The 21,443-nt window shown below is 45.7% G+C and overlaps 1 protein-coding gene across 3 annotated transcripts in view; it reads right to left on the reverse strand.

Moving 5' to 3' along the window:
* CELSR3 (cadherin EGF LAG seven-pass G-type receptor 3) overlaps nt 1-21,443 on the reverse strand; it is a 137,519-nt gene that overhangs the window by 85,819 nt on the left and 30,257 nt on the right. For all 3 annotated transcript variants that reach the window (XM_073644901.1, XM_073644900.1, XM_073644902.1), the window contains exon 2: nt 11,321-11,959. In XM_073644901.1, the coding sequence (XP_073501002.1) occupies nt 11,321-11,959 (639 nt within the window). The remainder of the gene's footprint in view (nt 1-11,320; nt 11,960-21,443) is intronic.

Raw genomic sequence — 21,443 nt, forward strand, 5'->3', positions numbered from 1 at the left:
GTAAATAGGAACCCTGATACCCTGAAGGCTACGAAGTGACCAGAGGAGTCATTTGCTCTTGAGGCACAATTCAAAATTCGTCACGGGGACCCCACCTACCTTGTGCCATTGATAACACTGGTGTGTTCTTATGTGGCAGAGGGACCACCGTGTGCAACCAGGACCTGGATGCAATTGCTACCAATGGAGCCCCTATAGCTACCTCTTCAAAAACAAAGAGGTGCCTCCAAAAAATCCCATATGTATAACCCATAAGTGCCATCTTGCTTCTATCAAACTCCATAGGAAGGTAATGATTACAACAGATGGGAGCAGTAGGATGGGTAACCATTGGTTTTACCTTGGCCGTCAAAGCCATTATGGCCACCATATAGGTTATCCTAAATCCTACTATGAACCAATCTCTTATGTAACGCTGCACGTGGCACTGTCCCTTTAAGACCAGCATCATGAAATCAATTTTAGGTGAACCGTCCTTACTTGAGAATAATTTATTACAAGGTCCCCTGTGTCCCCAGGTCTGATAAATGAGAAGTTCGCTTTTCCCTACAAAACATGCAGGAATCTGTTTTCAGATCACCGATAGCGGGAAAGAAGCAAATAGTCCTGTCTTCCATCCTTTGCTTGGAAATCACGTAGTCCCCACTGTACGTCCACAGAGACGTCGCTGACAATGTCGCCTCCTCTCGGAGGGACCACCCTGGATCCGAGGATCTTACTCCATTAGTCCGTATCTCTCATCTATGTATCTCTGCCTCATTAGAAGATTGCCGATGGGAAACTGCACATCTATAATTACCGAGCGCCTTCTATAATAGGATGGCGGCATATATGACGAACCAATCGGAATTGTCCCAAACAATGATCCAATTAACTGATAGAGATGTCTGGCCGTGGAAAAAAGGTTTCATCGAACCAACGTCAATGGTGACTACACTTAAAGGGGTATTCCCATCTCGAAGATCTTATCCCTATATATAGTAGCAAATATTATTAGTTTCTAATATTAGCAAATACCTCCAATTAGAAATATAGTATAGTTCTTCTGATAAGCTATGTCGCTTACCCCATGTGCAAGGGCATTGCAGTAGCTTAGGTATCTATTGTTACAATTACTTATATAGTGACAGTTAATTGTTAGTGGTCATAACCATGGATACCTAAGCTACTGCAGTGCCCTGCACATGGGGTAAGTGACATAGGTTATCAGGAGAACTATACCACATTTCTAATTGGAGGTATTTGCTAACATTATTATTACACCTGCTATATACTGGGATGGAAATATCTCCCTTTAAGGTCATACAATTATTGTTTCCACTTCAATTATTTACTCTATGAAGATAAGTGGCGGCAAAGTGAGTGGTCGCTTATCAGCAATTCCTTTCGAGCCGGCGGCCATATTTATAGGAAAGTTGGGGCTCATGGCTGTTGGGTAAAGACAAGTTTATGGTCAGCTTTACGCCTAAGTGACAAGAGCAGTTCATGGTGGTGCCGGAGACAGAAAAAGCCCCCCATACACATTGGATAAAAGTCAGCGAACAGGCCTATTTCGGAGGGTTGTATGGGGGCCTCCTAATTATTCGCCCACAGATGATCCAGGATGTTAAATTTCAACGACTGATCCTTTTGATCTGCAGAGACTTAAGTCGATGCTAAAAGTCTCATAGAAATCATAGCAGTGCCCAGCCGAGCCAATCGTTCCTGTGTATGGGGGGCTCAGGAGAGAAAGCTGTCAGCCAAACCATCCGCTACATAGAAATCTATATTGTACCTTTAACTTTTCGTAGACGCTACAATGCATGTCACGTTATTGCGGTATTATACCATAAATGCATTGCTTTTAAGGGAGTCTATGGGGCCATAATACGAATCTATAGGAAGTTCATGTGTTGACGTTCATTTTATAACTGTCCCAAATTTTGGGGAAACAATCCTAAAAAATTTGCAGAGTCCTGGGCCAAAAAGGTGCGGGGTTGACATGTTTCCAGACGGTATTGGGGCAGGAGTACAGTGGAGCTGAGCTGCTAATGTTGGTGCTATGGTCGTACACGGCACTAGCTCAGTAATGTGGCTGATGCAGGTAGACGCCATAGTACGCTCAGTTATACAGCCTCATTATATCTGCCTGTAAGCCGATTATAACTTGGGTTCGGCGGCCAAGAAGATTGTGCCGTTGATTATGCAGATATAAAACACGATTAGGAGTAATTACTAATCTTTTAATTATAAGGACGCAGCTCAGATGGGCCAGAACTCAGTCTGATGGCCCCTCGGCTTAGGCCATATTTGCCTGTTACCCATAATGCCTTGCGTCAGTTTCCGCTTGGAACCTAAAGTGTTAAAGGAAGATTTGCCCAAGCAAGTCGTCTAAACAGAAACACATTAATGCCGCCTGTGCTCCCAGGCTCTGAAGCTCGAGGTTTTAAATTAATAATCCTTTATCTTTCTCAAGCACAAGACATTCCTTAAGGAATCGAAAATGGAAATGTTCGGCAAGGAAGAACACATTCCTTTAATCCCATGTACCGCCTGGAGCCGGCGATGCCGATGGAACCGTGGAACGATCCAGGGACCCACGACCGAAAGAGCAACAGCTTAACAAGGGTTAAGGAGAGAGTTTAAGTGGGTTAAGGGCGGAGAGGAAGGGATTTATAAAGAACAATGCACTTTTTCGAGGGGGAACGCGGAGTTCTTGGAAATTAGCTTTGTGAACCTCTGGCTGCAAGACAAGAGCGGGAAATGTAATAATGTCTCCTCTGGACGTGCTCTTTATCCATTTTGCTAAAATACAGATGTTTTTATTAACACCAGCTGCTACATACAGCGCGGCAGCCCATCTAAAAGCATTTACTGTCCACGGTCTGCCAGCAGGGGGCGCTGTGTATTTATAACGCAGTTCAGCAGGGTGGAGCAGCTGACAAGCTGGCATCGGTTATACATCAGATCCAACATTGCTGGCATCTGGTATCAGCCACCTCGCAAGCTGCGCGGCACAGGAGGTGCCCGGTGCATTGCTACCCACACCCCTTCCCTGGGGGGTCAGTATTGGCCTGGTGATGATGATGTTGCAACAGGGGAGCAGCATTTAGATGGATCAGGATGTTCCGACCATAAGGGGTGTCCTAAAATTATACACCTGCAATGCAAAGTTACCTCCCAACCTGTAGCTCTTGCGCGGGCAATTGGTTATCATTATGGATGACACCACTGAGCAGACATTAATAGCCGATCCTATTTTTAGGCCATCTACGTATAATCTGGGAACCCCCTTTAAGTGATAAAAATTTCCATTTTTACCTACACACGTGGTCAAAATTGTTGGTACCCCTCGTTTTATGAAAGAAAAACCCACAATGGTCACAGAAATAACTTGAATCTGACAAAAGTAATAATAAATTAAAAATCTATGAAAATGAACAAATGAAAGTCAGACATTGCTTTTCTGCTTCCACAGAATTAAAAAAAAAAAATTAAACTCATGAAATCGGCCTGGACAGAAATGATGGTTCTTCTTAACTTAATATTTTGTTGAACGACCTTTTGAGGCAATCACTGCAATCAAACGATTCCTGTAACTGTCAATGAGACTTCTGCACCTCTCCACAGGTATTTTGGCCCACTCCTCATGAGCAAACTGCTCCAGTTGTCTCGTGGTTGAAGGTTGCCTTTTCCAGATGTTTCAGCTCTTTCCAAAGATGCTCAATAGGATTGAGGTCAGGGCTCATAGAAGCCACTTCAGAATAGTCCAATGTTTTCCTCTTCGCCATTCTTGGGTGTTTTTAGCTGTGTGTTTTGGGTCATTATCCTGTTGCAAGACCCATGACCTGCGACTGAGACCACGCTTTCTGACACTGAGCAGCACATTTCTCTCTAGAATCCCTTGATAGTCTTGAGATTTCATTGTACCCTGCACAGATTCAAGACACGCTGTGCCAGATGTAGCAAAGCAGCCCCAGAACATAACAGAGCCTCCTCCATGTTTCACAGTAGGGACAGTGTTCTTTTCTTGATATGCTTCATTTTTCCATCTGTGAACATAGAGCTGATGTGCCTTGCCAAAAACTTTCATTTTTGTTTCATCTGTCCATAGGACATTCTGCCAGAAGCTTTGTGGCTTGTCAACATGTAGTTTGGCAAATTTCAGTCTGGCTTTTTATGATTTTTTTTCAACAATGGTGTTTTCCTTGGTCGTCTCCCATGAAGTCCACTTTGGATCAAACAACGACGGATAGTGCAATCTGACACTGATGTTCCTTGAGCTTGAAGTTCACCTTTAATCTCTTTAGAAGTTATCCTGGGCTTTTTTGCTACCATTCGTATTATCCGTCTCTTTGATTTGTCCTCAATTTTCCTCCTGCGGCCACGTCCAGGGAGGTTGGCTACAGTCCCATGGATCTTAGATTTCTGAATAATATGTGCAACTGTAGTCACAGGAACATCAATCTGCTTGGAGATGGCCTTATAACCTTTACCTTTAGCATGCCTGTAGAATACCCGGCGGCGTTCTTGCATAGGGCACCATCTCCCACTATGCAAGATCGCAAACTTGTTCATCAGTCCAGTGTGCTAGCCTGGCTTCTTTCCATGCTGTCTGTTTGTCTCTGTTCTGACTGTTTAGGGCGGCGGCCCGGTCACTTCCTGTTTCTTGTAGCGGCTGTGGGCACACCCCTAATGCGTCCTCAGCCTATTGCTGTTAGTCATTGGATATTTAAACTAGCTTCACCTGGTAGTTGATGCCTGAGCAATGCTATCATTCAGTGTGCTCCTTGACTCTGAATGTGCCAGGTCCTGTTCTGTTCTTGTCTGTTTCCACCACTCTGGGGACTGTATTCCCAGACTGGCTCCTGTATTTCTTTCAGTAGCAGTTCCTGTCTGAACTGTCCCGCCTTCTAGGGGCCGCATACCTAGATCTGTTATCTGTGTCTCTTCCCTGTCTGTCTGCCTTCCTGGAGGCTGTATTTCCAGGCCAGTCTGAACATGCTCCTAGCCGGTTCGTCCCGCCCTCTGGGGGCCGCATACCCAGACTCGCTCCTGTATCTCGCTGCAGTGTCAGTTCCTGTCTGAACACTCAGTTCCTGTCTGAACACTCTCCTAGCCTGTTTCCTGTTTTTCTCTATGTCCTTACCTTCCCATTTTCTGCGGAGTCTGAACCTGCACCTAACTCCTACTCGTTGTCGCTGTACTTCCGTTTGTGAGTTTAGAGTCCACTCGCTACTTCATTGCAAGTATCTTGTGTGTTTCTGGTTCTGATTTTCCCTTCCAGTCTGTTCCGTGTGAACAGAACCCTGTCCCCTCTGCTCTGCCTTTGCTCACCGCTCCGGCGGTTCTTGCCTGCTCTACCTTGCTCACCGCTCCGGCGGTTCTTGCCTGCTCTGCCTTGCTCACCGCTCCGGCGGTTCTTGCCTTCTCTGCCTTGCTCAACGCTCCAGCGGTTCTTGCCTGCTCTGCCTTGCTCACCGCTCCGGCGGTTCTTGCCTGCTCTGCCTTGCTCACCGCTCCGGCGGTTCTTGCCTGCTCTGCCTTTGCCCACCGCTCCAGGCGGTCTCGCTCTGCTCTACCTTTGCTCTCCGCTCCAGGCGGTCTCGCTCTGCCCTGCCTTTGCTCACCGCTCCAGGTGGTCTCGCTTTGCTCTGCCTTTGCTCACCGCTCCAGGCGGTCTCGCTCTGCTCTGCCTTTGCTCACCGCTCCAGGCGGTCTCGCTCTGCCCTGCCTTTGCTCACCGCTCCAGGCGGTCTCGCTCTGCTCTGCCTTTGATCACCGCTCCAGGCGGCCTCGCTCTGCTCTGCCTTTGCTCACCGCTCCAGGCGGTCTCGCTCTGCTCTTGCTCACCGCTCCAGGCGGTCTCGCTCTGCTCTGCCTTTGCTCACCGCTCCAGGCGGTCTTGCTCTGCTCTGCCTTTGCTCACCGCTCCAGGCGGTCTCGCTCTGCTCTGCCTTTGTCACCGCTCCAGGCGGTCTCGCCCTGCTCTGCTCTTGTTCACCGCTCCAGCGGTCTCACTCTGCTCTACTTGTCTACCGCATCTGCGGTTCTGTTCCTGAGTCCCAGTCTGTACTGGACCTTATCCAGCCTGTGCTCCAACCTGCTAGTGCCTCCCTCTCGGCACTCCAGCCGTGCTTGCCAGTACTCCCTGCCTGCATACCAGTCGTGGTTACCAGTGCCAGCCTGTCTGCATACCTGCCGTGCCTGCCTATACCCACCAGTCAGTGTGCCAGCCTAACCTGCCTGTTCCTGTATTCTCCGGTGTGGGTCAACAGCCGTGTCCGGGGTCTGACCTGGAGTAGCACCTGGTCCCTCTGCTCGGTTCCTCCCTGGTGCACTGGCGTCGTTAGCCGTCGTGCGACCTTGGTCGGATCGGGTGGATACTTAGTTACGTCCCTCCAGGCACTCTCCGGTTCATGGTCCAGTGGGGTCACTAAACACGCACACGCCAGTCAGTCCGGGCGTGTGCATAACAATGCCTGTCTATAATTTTCTTTCTAATCTCCTGAGACAACTCTTTCCTTTGCTTCCTCTGGTCCATGTTGAGTGTGGTACACAACATGTCACCAAACAGCACAGTGAGTATCTGTAGCCCTATATACAGGCCCACTGACTGAATACAAGATTGTAGACACTTGTGATGCTAATCAGTGGACACAACTTGATTTAACATGTCCCTTTTGTCACATTATTTTCAGGGGTACCATCATTTCTGTCCAGGCCGATTTCATGAGTTTATTTTATTTTTTTTATTCTGTGGAAGCAGGGCTGAAAAGCAATGACTGACTTTCATTTGTTCATTTTTTCATAGATTTTTAATTTATTATTACTTTTGTCAGATTCAAGTTATTTCTGTGAACATTGTGTTTTTTTTTGTTTCATTAAACGAGGGGTACCAACAATTTTGACCACATGTGTATATATATTCATGGAAAAGCTGGGTGACAACCAATATACCAGTCATTATGGTCGTCATAACAGCCAAGGACGTTCAGTTGCCATGGGGGGGTGTACAGGAAGCATTCGCCCAAAGGTCCCCCTACCAGTATTACAGTGGGTACGGAAAGTATTCAGACCCCTTTACATTTTTCACTCTTTGTTTCATTGCAGCCATTTGGTAAATTCTAAAAAGTTAATTTTTTCTCATTAATGTACACTCTGCACCCCATCTTGACTGAAAAAAAAAAACAGAAATGTAGAAATTTTTGCAAATTTATTAAAAAATAAAAACTGAAATATCACACGGTCATAAGTATTCAGACCCTTTGCTCAGTATTGAGTAGAAGCACCTTTTGAGCTAGGACAGCCATGAGTCTTCTTGGGAATAATGCAACAAGTTTTTCACATCTGGATTTGGGGATCCTCTGCCATTCTTCCTTGCAGATCCTCTCCAGTTCCGTCAGGTTGGATGGTGAACGTTGGTGGACAGACATTTTCAGGTCTCTCCAGAGACGCTCAATTGGGTTTAGGTCAGGGCTCTGGCAGGGCCAGTCAAGAATGGTCACTCCTTTGTTATTTTAGTTGTGTGCTTAGGGTCATTGTCTTGTTGGAAGGTGAACCTTCGGCCAAGTCTGAGGTCCAGAGCACTCTGGAAGAGGTTTTCATCCAGGATATCTCTGTACTTGGCCGCATTCATGTTTCCTTCAATTGCAACCAGTCGTCCTGTCCCTGCAGCTGAAAAACACCCCCATAGCATGATGCTGCCACCACCATGTTTCACTGTTGGGATTGCATTGGGCAGGTGATGAGCAGTGCCTGGTTTTCTTCACACATACCGCTTAGAATTATCACCAAAAAGTTCTATCTTCGTCTCATCAGACCAGAGAATCTTATTTCTCATAGTCTGGGAGTCCTTAATGTGTTTTTGAGCAAACTCTATGCGGGCTTTCATATGTCTTGCACTGAGGAGAGGCTTCCGTCGGGCCACTCTGCCATAAAGGCCCGACTGGTGGGGGGCTGCAGTGATAGTTGACTTTGTGGAACTTTCTCCCATCTCCCTACTGCATCTCTGGAGCTCAGCCACAGTGATCTTGGGGTTCTTCTTTACCTCTCTCACCAAGGCTCTTCTCCCACGATTGCTCAGTTTGGCTGGACGGCCAGGTCTAGGAAGACTTCTGGTGGTCCCAAACTTCTTCCATTTAAGGATTACGGAGGCCACTGTGCTCTTAGGAACCGTTAGTAATGCAGAAATTCTTTTGTAACCTTGGCCAGATCTGTGCCTTGCCACAATTCTGTCTCTGAGCTCCTTGGGTAGTTCCTTTGAGCTCATGATTCTCATTTGGTCTGACATGCACTGTGAGCTGTGAGGTCTTATATAGACAGGTGTGTGCCTTTCCAAATCAAGTCCTATCAGTTCAATTAAACACAGCTGGACTCCAATGAAGGAGTAGAACCATCTCAAGGAGGATCACAAGGAAATGGACAGCATGTGACTTAAATATGAGTGTCTGAGCAAAGGGTCTGAATACTTAAGACTTTGTGATATTTCATATTTTTTTTTTTTAAATTTCAGTTTTTTTTTTTCAGTCAAGATGGGGTGCAGAGTGACTTTAATAAGAAAAAAAATTAACTTTTTAGAATTTATCAAATGGCTGCAATGAAACAAAGAGTGAAAAATGTAAAGGGGTCTGAATACTTTCCGTACCCACTGTACATTGACACACAGCAAGTGTGGAGCCTGTTGAACACTTTGCATTGCCTCCTGCTCCAGTATCTTTGCATAAATAATAAATCTATCTGGGAAAGCTGAGTGGCAGCCCCGGAGGTAGGGAAAGCTGAGTGGTAGCCCCAGGAGGTAGGGAAAGCTGAGCAGCAGCCCCAGAGGTAAGGAAAGCTGAGGGGCAGCCCCAGAGGTAGGGAAAGCTGAGCGGCAGCCCAGGAGGTAGGGAAAGCTGAGCGGCAGCCCAGGACATAGGGAAAGCTGAGCGGCAGCCCAGGAGGTAGGGAAAGCTGAGCGGCAGCCCCAGAGTTAGGGAAAGCTGAGCGGCAGCCCAGGAGGTAGGGAAAGCTGAGCGGCAGCCCCGGAGGTAGGGAAAGCTGAGCGGCAGCCCCAGAGGTAGGGAAGGCTGAGTGGCAGCCCAGGAGGTAGGGAAAGCTGAGCAGCAGCCCCAGAGTTAGGGAAAGCTGAGCGGCAGCCCAGGAGGTAGGGAAAGCTGAGCGGCAGCCCCGGAGATAGGGAAAGTTGAGCGGCAGCCCAGGAGGTAGGGAAAGCTGAGCGGCAGCCCCAGGAGGTAGGGAAAGCTGAGCGACAGCCCCGGAGGTAGGGAAAGCTGAGTGGGAGGTAGGGAAAGCTGAGTGGGAGGTAGGGAAAGCTGAGTGGGAGGTAAGGAAAGCTGAGTGGGAGGTAGGGAAAGCTGAGCGGCAGCCCCGGAGGTAGGGAAAGTTGAGCGGCAGCCCAGGAGGTAGGGAAAGCTGAGCGGCAGCCCCGGAGGTAGGGAAAGCTGAGCAGCAGCCCTAGAGTTAGGGAAAGCTGAGAGGCAGCCCCGGAGATAGGGAAAGCTGAGCGGCAGCCCCAGGAGGTAGGGAAAGCTGAGTGGCAGCCCCGGAAGTAGGGAAAGCTGAGTGGCGGCTCCGGAGGTAGGGAAAGCTGAGCGGCGACCCCGGAGGTAGGGAAAGCTGAGCGGCAGCCCTGGAGGTAGGGAAAGCTGAGTGGCAGCCCAGGAGGTAGGGAAAGCTGAGCGGCAGCCCAGGAGGTAGGGAAAGCTGAGCGGCAGCCCAGGAGGTAGGGAAAGCTGTGCGGCAGCCCCGGAGGTAGGGAAAGCTGAGGGACAGCGACATAACTGAGAGCAGACTTTTCAGACATTTATCATGTGCGTGATGAGATACCTCCCCGGCTCCAGGTGGTTTCTGCGCATCTTGCAAACGTTTCTCATTTATTTTCCTGGGAGAAGCGGCACAAGCGCCTGCATTCATTCTACGACTTGGCCACGTGCATTCATCTTCCGCAAGACCAATTCCCTGGACGCTGCTTAGAATTCAGCACCATCTCCAGCTTCATGATGGTAAACAGAGCCGTACTGGGTAAACAGCGCAGAATTACCGTGCGGCACCCGTTGGTTTCATTGTCAGCCAGCCGACCACACAAGTCTTCTCCCGAGGGAACGCGACGCGCTGATCTATAATGTTTGCTGAGCCCGACTCAAGAGAATGTAAAGCATTTTACCGCTCGACCAGTCAACAATCGTATTATGTGAAGAAACAAAAAGAAAAACTTTACTGTCAGTTTTTATATTATATTTATAGTGATGGGTGATTCGGGGCTGATCCCTGGAGCCACTGGTGCCAAACACTTTAAGACGCTTTCTGTTTATGTCTGACCAAGTCAAGTGGCTCATTGATTGGTTCTCCAAAAGTCCACGGCTGCAGCTGTCGGGCCGCTGACTGAGATGCTATCAGATACCTCTGGTCGCAGGTTATTTCCATGGAGAACAATAGGATTAGGCATGCTAAAATTCAATATGACCGACCTTTTTTTCTCTTGCAGATAGAGCTTTGGTCAAACAGATAATATACATTAGATGTTCAGCTGGTTCCATCGTTATCGCCAGACCTTCTAGTGCAACGTATGGCCATATAGACTTTAGGAGACAATTTTACTGAGGGGCATTACGACTAGAGCGAACTAAAAAGATTTGGAGGACCCTAGTCCAGCGGCCACGTTGATAGTCCGAGACCACCGGACCAGAACCTTGAAAACCTCATACTTCCTGCAGCATCCTCGACGCCTCTTCCGAGTAGTATATTACATCATGCGTGGTAGGAGGTTTGTTAGTCTTTGGTCTGGTGGCAACAGAAAGCCAACATGTACTGGCCACTGGACTAAGCTCCTGCGAATGTTTTTGCTCAACTCGAATTATGACAAAGGGTAACTTTCTAGACATATTGGCTACCTGACATTTGCGATTTTTCCAAATGTGACATACAGTCTTTCACAAACATAGGTCAACTGGAGACACTGAGCATAAACCTAATTTTCCTCATTTCTTCTGCTCTCCAATGGCCAATATATAGGTTGGAAATGTCTAAAACCAATAAAGCCATCAAATTAGCCAAAGATGCCCCCACATGGGTCACAAATATCTGAATGCTGGTCATGAACACCATTTTGGTAGCACAACATATCAACCGCAGCTTTGCAATGGCACCATATTATGCCACCTTACCAACATACAGCTCTATAGAGACATCATGCAAGCCTCCCATATATAACACCAACATGACCACCATGTAGATCATGACACTGCCATTTAAGCTCATAGTGACACAATATTAGCCCATTATGCCACCGCACAACCTCATAGCTCTCGACAGTCCACTGGAGGGACCCACAAACACTGACCTGTGAAGCGATCCTGGCATATACACGTGTAGCCTCCTTCTCTTCTGGCACAGACGCCTCCATTTTGACAAGGGTTGGAGTAGCAAAGGTTAATCTCGATTTCACAATAATCCCCGGTGAAGCCTTGAGGGCACCGGCAACGTAATCCAGTGATGGGGTGAATTGGACGGAAAAGTATGGACTCTGAAGCGATGAATGGTGCCGAGCTGTCAAATTTGAGCACAGATATACACTTCATGTAGTTCTCACAGGGTTCACGCAGACAGACGTTATCATCGAACGGCAGGACCTTCACCATGGAGGCCGAGGTCAGCGTCATCCTCTTCATGTATAGCTGCTCCTGAAGGTCTTCTGAGCTGAAAAACTGCGAGCGGTCTCCTTGGGGAACGAGGGCAGAGAAGCTGACGTTGAGTATGGAGCTCTTCACGTCGGTGTCGTTCTGGATGTTGAAGATGAAGATGTCTTCTTTTGGGGTGGCCAACACGGTGGATATTCCCTCCAAAAAACTAGTCAACAAGGGGGACAGGAAGCGCTCCTGAGACATGTTCTCCAGACGAACCGTGATGCTGTTGGACAACATGTCTTCTGTGATGATGAGGACGCGCAGGACACATTGGGCGGTCACACTATGGATCCCATCTACAGAGGAGACAAGAAGAAGACACCATTGCGTCATCATTACATTTTCATATCTAGAACATTATTAACTTTTTGGATTATTTCTACTTTGTCAATTTTCTAGGATACTAAGAAAAAAAGATTCTAAACTGATCCCTAACTTTTTCCCCATTATGTTCACTCTTGTGGGAGCTGCCACAGCTGGCCGCATTGACCAGTCTCCCAAAGCCGGTCCCATGATTTCTGACGATGAAACCATGTTTCTAAATACGTTGGTGGTGTTCCCAGGAAAAACAGGAGCAGGGTTTAAAATGTAAGGCTTTTTTTTATTTCAAAAAGTGCGCCACATCTGTCCACAGGTTGTGTCTGGTACTGCAGCTCAGCCGCTTTCACATCAATAAAGTGTAACACCAGATATCACCCACGGACAAGAGTGGGTGCTGTTTCTAGAAGGAAGCAGCCTAGTCTTTCTAACTCTGTACAACCGTTTTCAGAAACGGCACCACACCTGTCCACAGGTTGAGTCTGGTATTGCAACTTAGTTCAATTAAATAGTATGAGGCTGATCTGCAATAACAAATGCAATCTGTATACAAGTGTGGTGTTTTGGGAAGAAAGCTATTTTTTTTTAATCTTCTATAACCACTTTATCCGGGGTCACCTAAGTTTTCCAAAAATGTGTTTAACTAAAAAGATGGGTCAGATAGAGTTTTCTTTAATTCTAGATCACTTTGATATTGTTAGTTCAAGTTAAAACCACAAAGCACTACATTTGTACAATTTTGTCAAAAGGTTTTTTTTGCCTCGTGATTAAAAATGTCAAATTCACTCCCTGATTTGGTCCTATTTTTATTTTTGCTGATTTTTCTCGACCATGTTCATAAAGAGTCTCTCGACATACAGTACAGACCAGAAGTTTGGACACACCTTCTCATTTAAAGATTTTTCTGTATTTTCATGACTATGAAAATTGTACATTCACACTGAAGGCATCAAAACTATGAATTAACACATGTGGAATTATATACTTAACAAAAAAGTGTGAAACAACTGAAAATATGTCATATATTCTAGGTTCTTCAAAGTAGCCACCTTTTGCTTTGATGACTGCTTTGCACACTCTTGGCATTCTCTTGATGAGCTTCAAGAGGTAGTCACCGGAAATGGTTTTCACTTCACAGGTGTGCCCTGTCAGGTTTAATAAGTGGGATTTCTTGCCTTATAAATGGGGTTAGGACCATCAGTTGTGTTGTGCAGAAGTCAGGTGGATACACAGCTGATGGTCCTACTGAATAGACTGTTAGAATTTGTATTATGGCAAGAAAAAATCAGCGAAGTAAAGAAAAACGAGTGGCCATCATTACTTTAAGAAATAAAGGTCAGTCAGTGCGAAAAATTGGGAAAACTTTGAAAGTGTCCCCAAGTGCAGTTGCAAAAACCATTAAGCGCTACAAAGAAACTGGCTCACATGAGGACCGCCCCAGGAAAGGAAGACCAAGAGTCACCTCTGCTTCTGAGGATAATTTTATCCGAGTCACCAGCCTCAGAAATCGCAGGTTAACAGCAGCTCAGATTAGAGACCAGGTCAATGCCACACAGAGTTCAAGCAGCAGACACATCTCTACAACAACTGTTAAGAGGAGACTTTGTGCAGCAGGCCTTCATGGCAAAATAGCTGCTAGGAAACCACTGCTAAGGACAGGCAACAAGCAGAAGAGACTTGTTTGGGATAAAGAACACAGGCAATGGACATTAGACCAGTGGAAATCTGTGCTTTGGTCTGATGAGTCCAAATTTGAGATCTTTGGTTCCAACCACCATGTCTTTGTGTGACGCAGAAAAGGTGAACGGATGGACTCTACATGCCTGGTTCCCACCGTGAAGCATAGAGGAGGAGGTGTGATGGTGTGGGGGTGCTTTGCTGGTGACACTGTTGGGGATTTATTCAAAATTGAAGGCATACTGAACCAGCATGGCTACCACAGCATCTTGCAGCGGCATGCTATTCCATCCGGTTTGCGTTTAGTTGGACCATCATTTATTTTTCAACAGGACAATGACCCCAAACACACCTCCAGGCTGTGTAAGGGCTATTTGACCAAGAAGGAGAGTGATGGGGTGCTACGCCAGATGACCTGGCCTCCACAGTCACCAGACCTGAACCCAATCGAGATGGTTTGGGGTGAGCTGGACCGCAGAGTGAAGGCAAAAGGGCCAACAAGTGCTAAGCATCTCTGGGAACTCCTTCAAGATTGTTGGAAGACCATTTTCGGTGACTACCTCTTGAAGCTCATCAAGAGAATGCAAAGAGTGTGCAAAGCAGTCATCAAAGCAAAAGGTGGCTAAAGAACCTAGAATATAAGACATATTTTCAGTTGTTTCACACTTTTTTTGTTAAGTATATACAGTAATTCCACATGTGGTAATTCATAGTTTTGATGCCTTCAGTGTGAATGTACAATTTTCATAGTCATGAAAATACAGAAAAATCTTTAAATGAGAAGGTGTGTCCAAACTTTTGGTCTGTACTCTAGATATAATTAATGCCGTAAAAGAAAGCTAAAAAAAATAACTGCCTGGGAAAAGATTTATCCGTCATCTCTCCTCGGATATTCATCATGAGACGGCAAAGTAGAAAACTACTCTTCTGCTAAACACCCGAGGCCATCACACTTCCTCCAGGTTCAAAGCCATTGATTTTCCGTCATACATAGAGAAGAAAAACGAGAAGCGACCGAGAGAACATAAAGAGGCGATATCCCGAGTACATGGATACACGTATGGCTCGTGGGGGGCGGCATACAGTGGGATCGTTGATGTGATCACCTCCGATGGGGGTCAACATGCTCTAAGGGCTAGCGCTATGTACAGTTGTGCTCAAAAGTTTACATACCCCGGCAGAATTTTTCCTTTCTTGGCCTTGTTTCAGAGAATATGAATGATAAGAAAAAAAACTTTTTCCCCACTTATGGTTATTGGTTGGGTGAAGCCATTTATTGTCAAACTACTGTGTTTTCTCTTTTTAAATCTTAATGACAACCAAAAACATCCAAATGACCCTGATCAAAATTTCACATAACACAGTTCTTAATACCATGTATTGCCCCCTCTAACATCAATGACAGCTTGAAGTCTTTTGTAGTAGTTGTGGATGAGGTTCTTTATTTCCTCAGACGGTAAAGCTGCCCATTCTTCTTGGCAAAAAGCCTCCAGTTCCAGTAAATTCCTGGGCGGTCTAGCATGAGCTGCGCGCTTGAGATCTCCCCAGAGTGGCTCAATGATATTGAGGTCAGGAGACGGAGATGGCCACTCCTAAACCTTCACTTTGTTCTGCTGTAGCCAATCACAGATCGACTTGGCCTTGTGTTTTGGATCGTTGTCATGTTGGAAGGTCCAAGTACGTCCCATTCGCAGCTTCCGGGCTGATGAGTGCAAATTTGCCTCCAGTATTTGCTGATAACATGCTGCATTCATCTTTTCTTCAACTTTTACCAAGTTTCCTGTGCCTTTGTAGCTCACACATCCCCAAAACATCAGCGATCCACCCCCATGCTTTACTGTAGGAATGGTGTTCCTTTCATCATAGGCCTTGTTGACCTCTGTCCAAATGTAACGTTTATGGTTGTAGCCAAAAAGTTCAATTTTGGTCTCATCACTCCAAATTATCTTGTTCCAGACGTTTTGAGGCTTGTCTCTGCGCTGTTTGGCGTATTGTAGGCGAGATACTTTGTGGCATTTGCGCAGTAATGGCTTTCTTCTGGCGACTCGACCATGCAGCCCATTTTTCTTCAAGTGCCTCCTTATTGTGCATCTTGAAACAGCCACACCGCTAGTTTTCAGAGAGTCCTGAATTTCAGCTGATGTTATTTGTGGGTTTTTCTTTGCATCCCGAACAATTTTCCTGGCATTTGTGGCCGAAATTATTGTTGGTCTACCTGACCGTGGTTTGGTTTTTACAGAGCCCCTGATTTTCCATTTGTTAATCACAGTTTGAATGCTGCTGACTGGCATTATCAATTCCTTGGATATTTTTTGTATTCCTTTCCTGTGTTATACAGTTCAACTACCTTTTCCCGTAGATCCGTTGACAATTCCTTTGCTTTCCCCATGACTCACAATCCAGAAATGTCAGTGGCTGGATGAAAGATGCAAGAGTCTGTCTGGATCCCAGAAACTCACTCAGCTTTTATGCACACACATTGATTACAAGCAAACAAGTCACAGGTGAGGATGTTACCTTTACTAGCCATTCAAACCCATTTGTGTCAAATTCTGTGCATGTTATCAGGCCAAAATCACCAGGGTATGTGAACTTTTGATCAGGGTCATTTGGATGTTTTTGGTTGTCATTAAGATTTAAACAGAGAAAACACAGTAGTTTGACAATAAATGGCTTCACCCAACCAATAACCATGAGTGGAGAAAAAGTTTCTTTTGTTATCATTCATATTCTCTGAAACAAGGCCAAGGAAGGAAAAATTCTGCCGGGGTATGTAAACTTTTGAGCACAACTGTAAGTGACCCCACCATACCGCTAGATGGAGGGTACTAATACGTGCCACCATAAATGCCCCCTATGGACATACGTTCTAACATCACATATATTTGGTAAACCAGCAAAAATGGCACAAATCCTCAAGTATAACAAGGTATCGCTTGCAAAAAGTGTTGGAGTTGCCCACAGCCACCATGAGAGGAGAAACCTTGCTGGCCACCACAGCCATGTACTCATCCCTTTCTCTGCGCTCATGGTGGACGCCCGTTCGCTATAAGCATAGGCACAAAGCTCCTGGGTGTTCCCAAATTCTCAACTGACCTGGACTTTTTGGAGTTTTGTCACCAAAGGACGTGAATGCCTTGTGTCCTCGAGGGTTAAAGGCCCGGTGATTTACAGTTCCGGTAATTTGGAGAGTCATGGAAGTTATTATTTAGGTCTGGCAGGCCGCCGCTGCCTCGCTGTATAAATGATTTATAACCGCAGTAAAAGCCTTCTCTTAAGCAACATGGCTTACTCAATTGACTTAATGAGAATGGATTAGACCCTGCTCTGTATATGTGGGGAGCAGAGCACGTTACCATCCATTACACCTGGGGATGGCGTTAGTATAAAGTAGAGACCGGATCCGAGAACCCATTGAGATCCAGTCCTGCAGCAATAATAGGGTCCAGCCACATCAGGGTCAATAGACTGAAAAATAAGACTGATTTCTTGCAAAAACAGCGCCACCCCTGTCCACAGGCTGTGTGTGGTATTGCAGCTCAGCCCTATTCGTTCAACTAAGCTGATGCCAGACACAACCATGGGCAGAGGTGAAGCTGTTTTGTGCAAGAAACCGGACATGAATTTTTAATCCTGTACAACCACTTTAATAACTTTTTGCAATCAGGTTAAACCACTGTATGAACAGTGAATGCACTTATTCAATACAGTTAGAAGATGGGAAATATTTCATGATGTCTGTAAAGCGCTGTGGAATTAATGGCGCTATATAAGTGAGTAAAATAAATAAAAAATACATAAATAAATGTTGTTTTTACAATTGCAATGCCTGTTCTGACCACTAGGTGGATCATACCTATCCAAGTGTAATTTATAGCACTGTGTAATTTGTACATTATTGCAGGCGGGAACCATATATACACCATAACTCCTGTTATTCATTATTTAAAAGGAGATTCAAAAGATAATACTCAGGATAAGTACCTAAAAATATTTGCCTGCCTTGGTTTATATTAGCCAATATGTTATGCATTATTGGTTATTCCTAGTGGTAGGGACTAAAGTTGAATCTTGCTATTCAAGCTGAATCTTTTCTGATTCTGAGCTCCAGATTCCCTTCACAGTAAATGAAAAGTTATAAAATTCTTGCTGCCTGCAGCCACCACTAGAGGGCGCAAAAACGTAGATTATACAATAAACTCATAAGCACCCCCTTGTGGTGGCTGCAGTCAGGTGGCCCCATTATAGGATGTATATAAGGGTGTTGTCCAGTTATCGCCCCCATTGTGATGTCCCCTTCTAGATATGTAGTAATATAGAAGATAGTTGTATAAGTAAGTGCCTAACTAGGACTTGCCACTCAGGGATCTAGAAAAGCTGAGTGAAAGGGAGAGTGGCAATTGTGGTTATACTGATTGATTCCCAGATTCATTTCAGAAGCATTGCCCTTTAAGAGCATCTGGAAGCTTCAGGTCGATATGAGAAGAATCAAAAACAAGTGACAAACTTAATGAAAGTTTTCCTTCCCTTTGATGTGATTGATACAGATTGTCCTTCGAAGAAGCCAAAATCATTTTTATGTGAGCTCTTCAGCTCGATGTGGATTCTCAATAAACTCTGTTTAATCTCCCGGCCGTGAAGCTGAATGTTCTGCCCTTTAGGATTCGCCAGGCAGCTCGTCAATATTTAATGCCACCCCTTAGTGGCAATGTAGTTATTGATCAGCCGGTGTCTCTCTTAGGCACATTGACGGTCGCTGCGGACCTCTCCGCTCGTAATAAATACATCAATCATTATTCTTCCTATCCAATAAAAAGTGGTTTAACCGTTTCAGAGGCAATAACTTATTTCCACTGAAGGATATTTCTGGTATATCGGTTAAATCTGTGAGTGAGATTTAAAGGGACATCACAGAAGACTCCAAAGATTGCAGCCCCAGATACAGAATGGCTTTCTGATAAACGTCAGTCCTTTCTGAGGTTCAAATAATGAGACCCGTAGGACTGTTCATCCAGATCTTCCTAATTCATTCCAGGAAGCCAGACCCTGTGCAATGCCCCATCTCTCTGTGGCCCTGTAATGGCAGTCATTGGTGGGTTTCACTCAAGCATTCGGTACTTTCTTCTAAGGGAAAATACAGCGCAATATTATGGAGCAGCAATGACTCTCTGTGCATCCATACAGCGTCCGGGCATGCAACTTTCCCAAAGTCTTTGTGTCTAATATGTCCTATTAGTCTCCTTAAAGGGGTTGTCCAAACATGGCTGATTTTTTTTTCTTCCAAAAACAGCGCCACCCTTGTCCACAGGTTGTGCCTGGAATTGCAGCTAATCGATGGAGCTGAGATGCAGTGCCAGATGCAATCATGAACAGATGTGATAATGTATTTAAAAAAAAAAAATGATCCATATTTTTCAAATCTTGAAGAAATTGAGTTGAGCAAAAAGATTTGCAGGACTTCGGAGCAGTAGCCACAATGGTCGTCCGTAGCCATCGGACTAATACCTTGAGAACCTACTACCCCCCCGTCATCCCTGGCGCCTCTTCTGATTAGTAGGTCTAAAAGGATGTAAAAAATGAGTGGCACTATGATGACCTTGTGTCTAATCAGAAGAGGCACCAGAGATGCCGGCACGTAGGAAAAGGTGGTTTGTTTGGCTCTCGTCTGAAGACCACTGATGTGTTCACTGGACCAGGGCCCTATGACTCTTTTTGATCATCACTTAAAGAAATTAATTAATCTGAAGTAGCAGCACCTAAATTTATAACAATAAAATCCCTAGAAGTCCCTTATAGCCCTCAGTATCTGCACAGACAGTGTGTCCTTTCCTGCTTCCTATACAATAAATCCAGCCTTCTTCCTCCCTATATAATCTGCGGTTTCTTTCGGCCGACTTGTATGTGCCGTATTGACTTTCTGGGGACACAATCCCGGGCCATGGATATTGAAAAGGCTCCAGAGAATGGCTTCTATTTCCAGACTCTGGGCAGACAATGGCGAATCAGAAATATTTGGGCCTTTGGCAACGACAAAACGAAAAATCATGAAAAATTCCTGTCTTGCCCTCCAGCCATTTAGGCACAATGCACCCCTCTCTGTGACACATTGAATGGCCCCTACCTAATTACGGGGCCTCAGAGCCGTCGGGGGTGCCATACTCCAGCTACAGGGAGCACAGGAAACAGCTGCCAGCGGGAAAAGCAAAAAGTGAAAGGTCCGGCGAACAATAGCGGATGGTAACAAAGGCACAAGGAGCATTGGGGAGGCCCAGAATTCAGTGTAACAGATCTGAATAGTAGACGCCGACGAATACAATAGACATCGGTGCATGTTTAATTAACCTTTCAGCTGCCAGTCATCCCCCGAAGCATGCATGTATCAATGCAATGACATTAAATGTCAGCGGCGGTCTATCCAAGCTGTCATGTGTACCCGCTCAACCATCAAGGGACAGGTACGACGGAGCAATAATGTAACATTCGCCACCTAGTGCTATGTGCCTGGAATACTCAGGCAGGGCCTCACGTAGACGCACGCATAGTAACGGCTAATGCATTCGGCAGACTGTTCGCAGACTACCCCCCTGTCCAAAGACAGATAAAGTCATTCCAATTTATTACACCGAGGCCGCCGAAGCGAGCACTCGCCTTGAAAGAGCGGCATGAAAATGAGCGGTCTGTCTGTGAGTCTATCTCCACCGGAGCACAAGGCCCGGCCCGTTTGATAGTGGCTCATGAAAGACAAGCTGAGAACTTGTGAAATGGCGCAACAAAGGGATCGGGAATAATTATAGCGTTTGAAGAGCCATCCCAAGCTCTTTATTTTTCCCCAGTAATGACATCTGTCAAAGTCATAAGCGAACGCTGTAATCAGACTGTGAAATTAGGAAGAAAATATGAAAAAGGTTCTGAGGCAGATGCTAATCAATGCCAGGAGTAGGTCGGTAAATCTTTACCGTTTCACACAGGGAATCAAGGAAATGGACAGGAAAAATTCACTTAACCCGTAAGTGCCAAATAGAAGTTTAGCGTCTGCTCTTGTACACGGGTGGGTGAAATCAAAATGATGTATCCTATTCCTACTGATGCCCACCTAGACCACCATCCAAAAGACTAAAGGACTTTATCTAGGTTTTGTCATGCCTATGAAGCCAGGGAATCCTGTAAAGGTTGACACGTCTGAAGTGCCCAAATGCGATTAAGCAAGGTCGGCCAAATGTGCCAATTTTGTCCGATCTGGCAGACAAGGTCTCCCAACTCCCCCTCCCCCACCCAACCCACCACTGAAGGTTTTTAAAGGGAAAAAAAGAATCAGACATGCTGAATTTTAATTCCTCTCCCCTTTAAGAACATATAAACACCCATCCAAGCTAAGCATGCCGGTGTATCCGCAGCTATGGAGAAAGGCAATGGGGTCCCCATGGTCACGTTTGCCCTTTCCATAAGATAAGATGGGGGTCTGCCGATACAATGTCAAAAAGAGAGAACAATTGGACAAAATGACTCTATTTATGATCACCCTCCGAACTGAGCATGCATGTGCCTCTCAGGCTTTGGGAAAAAGGGGATGGAGTCTTCACGGTCAAGTTTCCTCTTTCCATAGTCTACAAGGGGCTGTGCCTACAAGATAATATTGCTTTTATATTTCCGTCCCATAAATGAATTGTCGGACAGCCAGAAACCACTTCACCTCATCTTGTTTATGGTAATTGAGCGTTTAGATCCATTAGGACATGTTCAGACAGGGGGGAACTGCTGCGGATTTTGCACCATAAATCTGCAGCA

Source organism: Phyllobates terribilis, unplaced genomic scaffold, assembly GCF_046119375.1.
Source record: "Phyllobates terribilis strain yellow unplaced genomic scaffold, ASM4611937v1 Scaffold_8__6_contigs__length_399053987, whole genome shotgun sequence".
NCBI classification, from domain to species: domain Eukaryota; kingdom Metazoa; phylum Chordata; class Amphibia; order Anura; family Dendrobatidae; genus Phyllobates; species Phyllobates terribilis.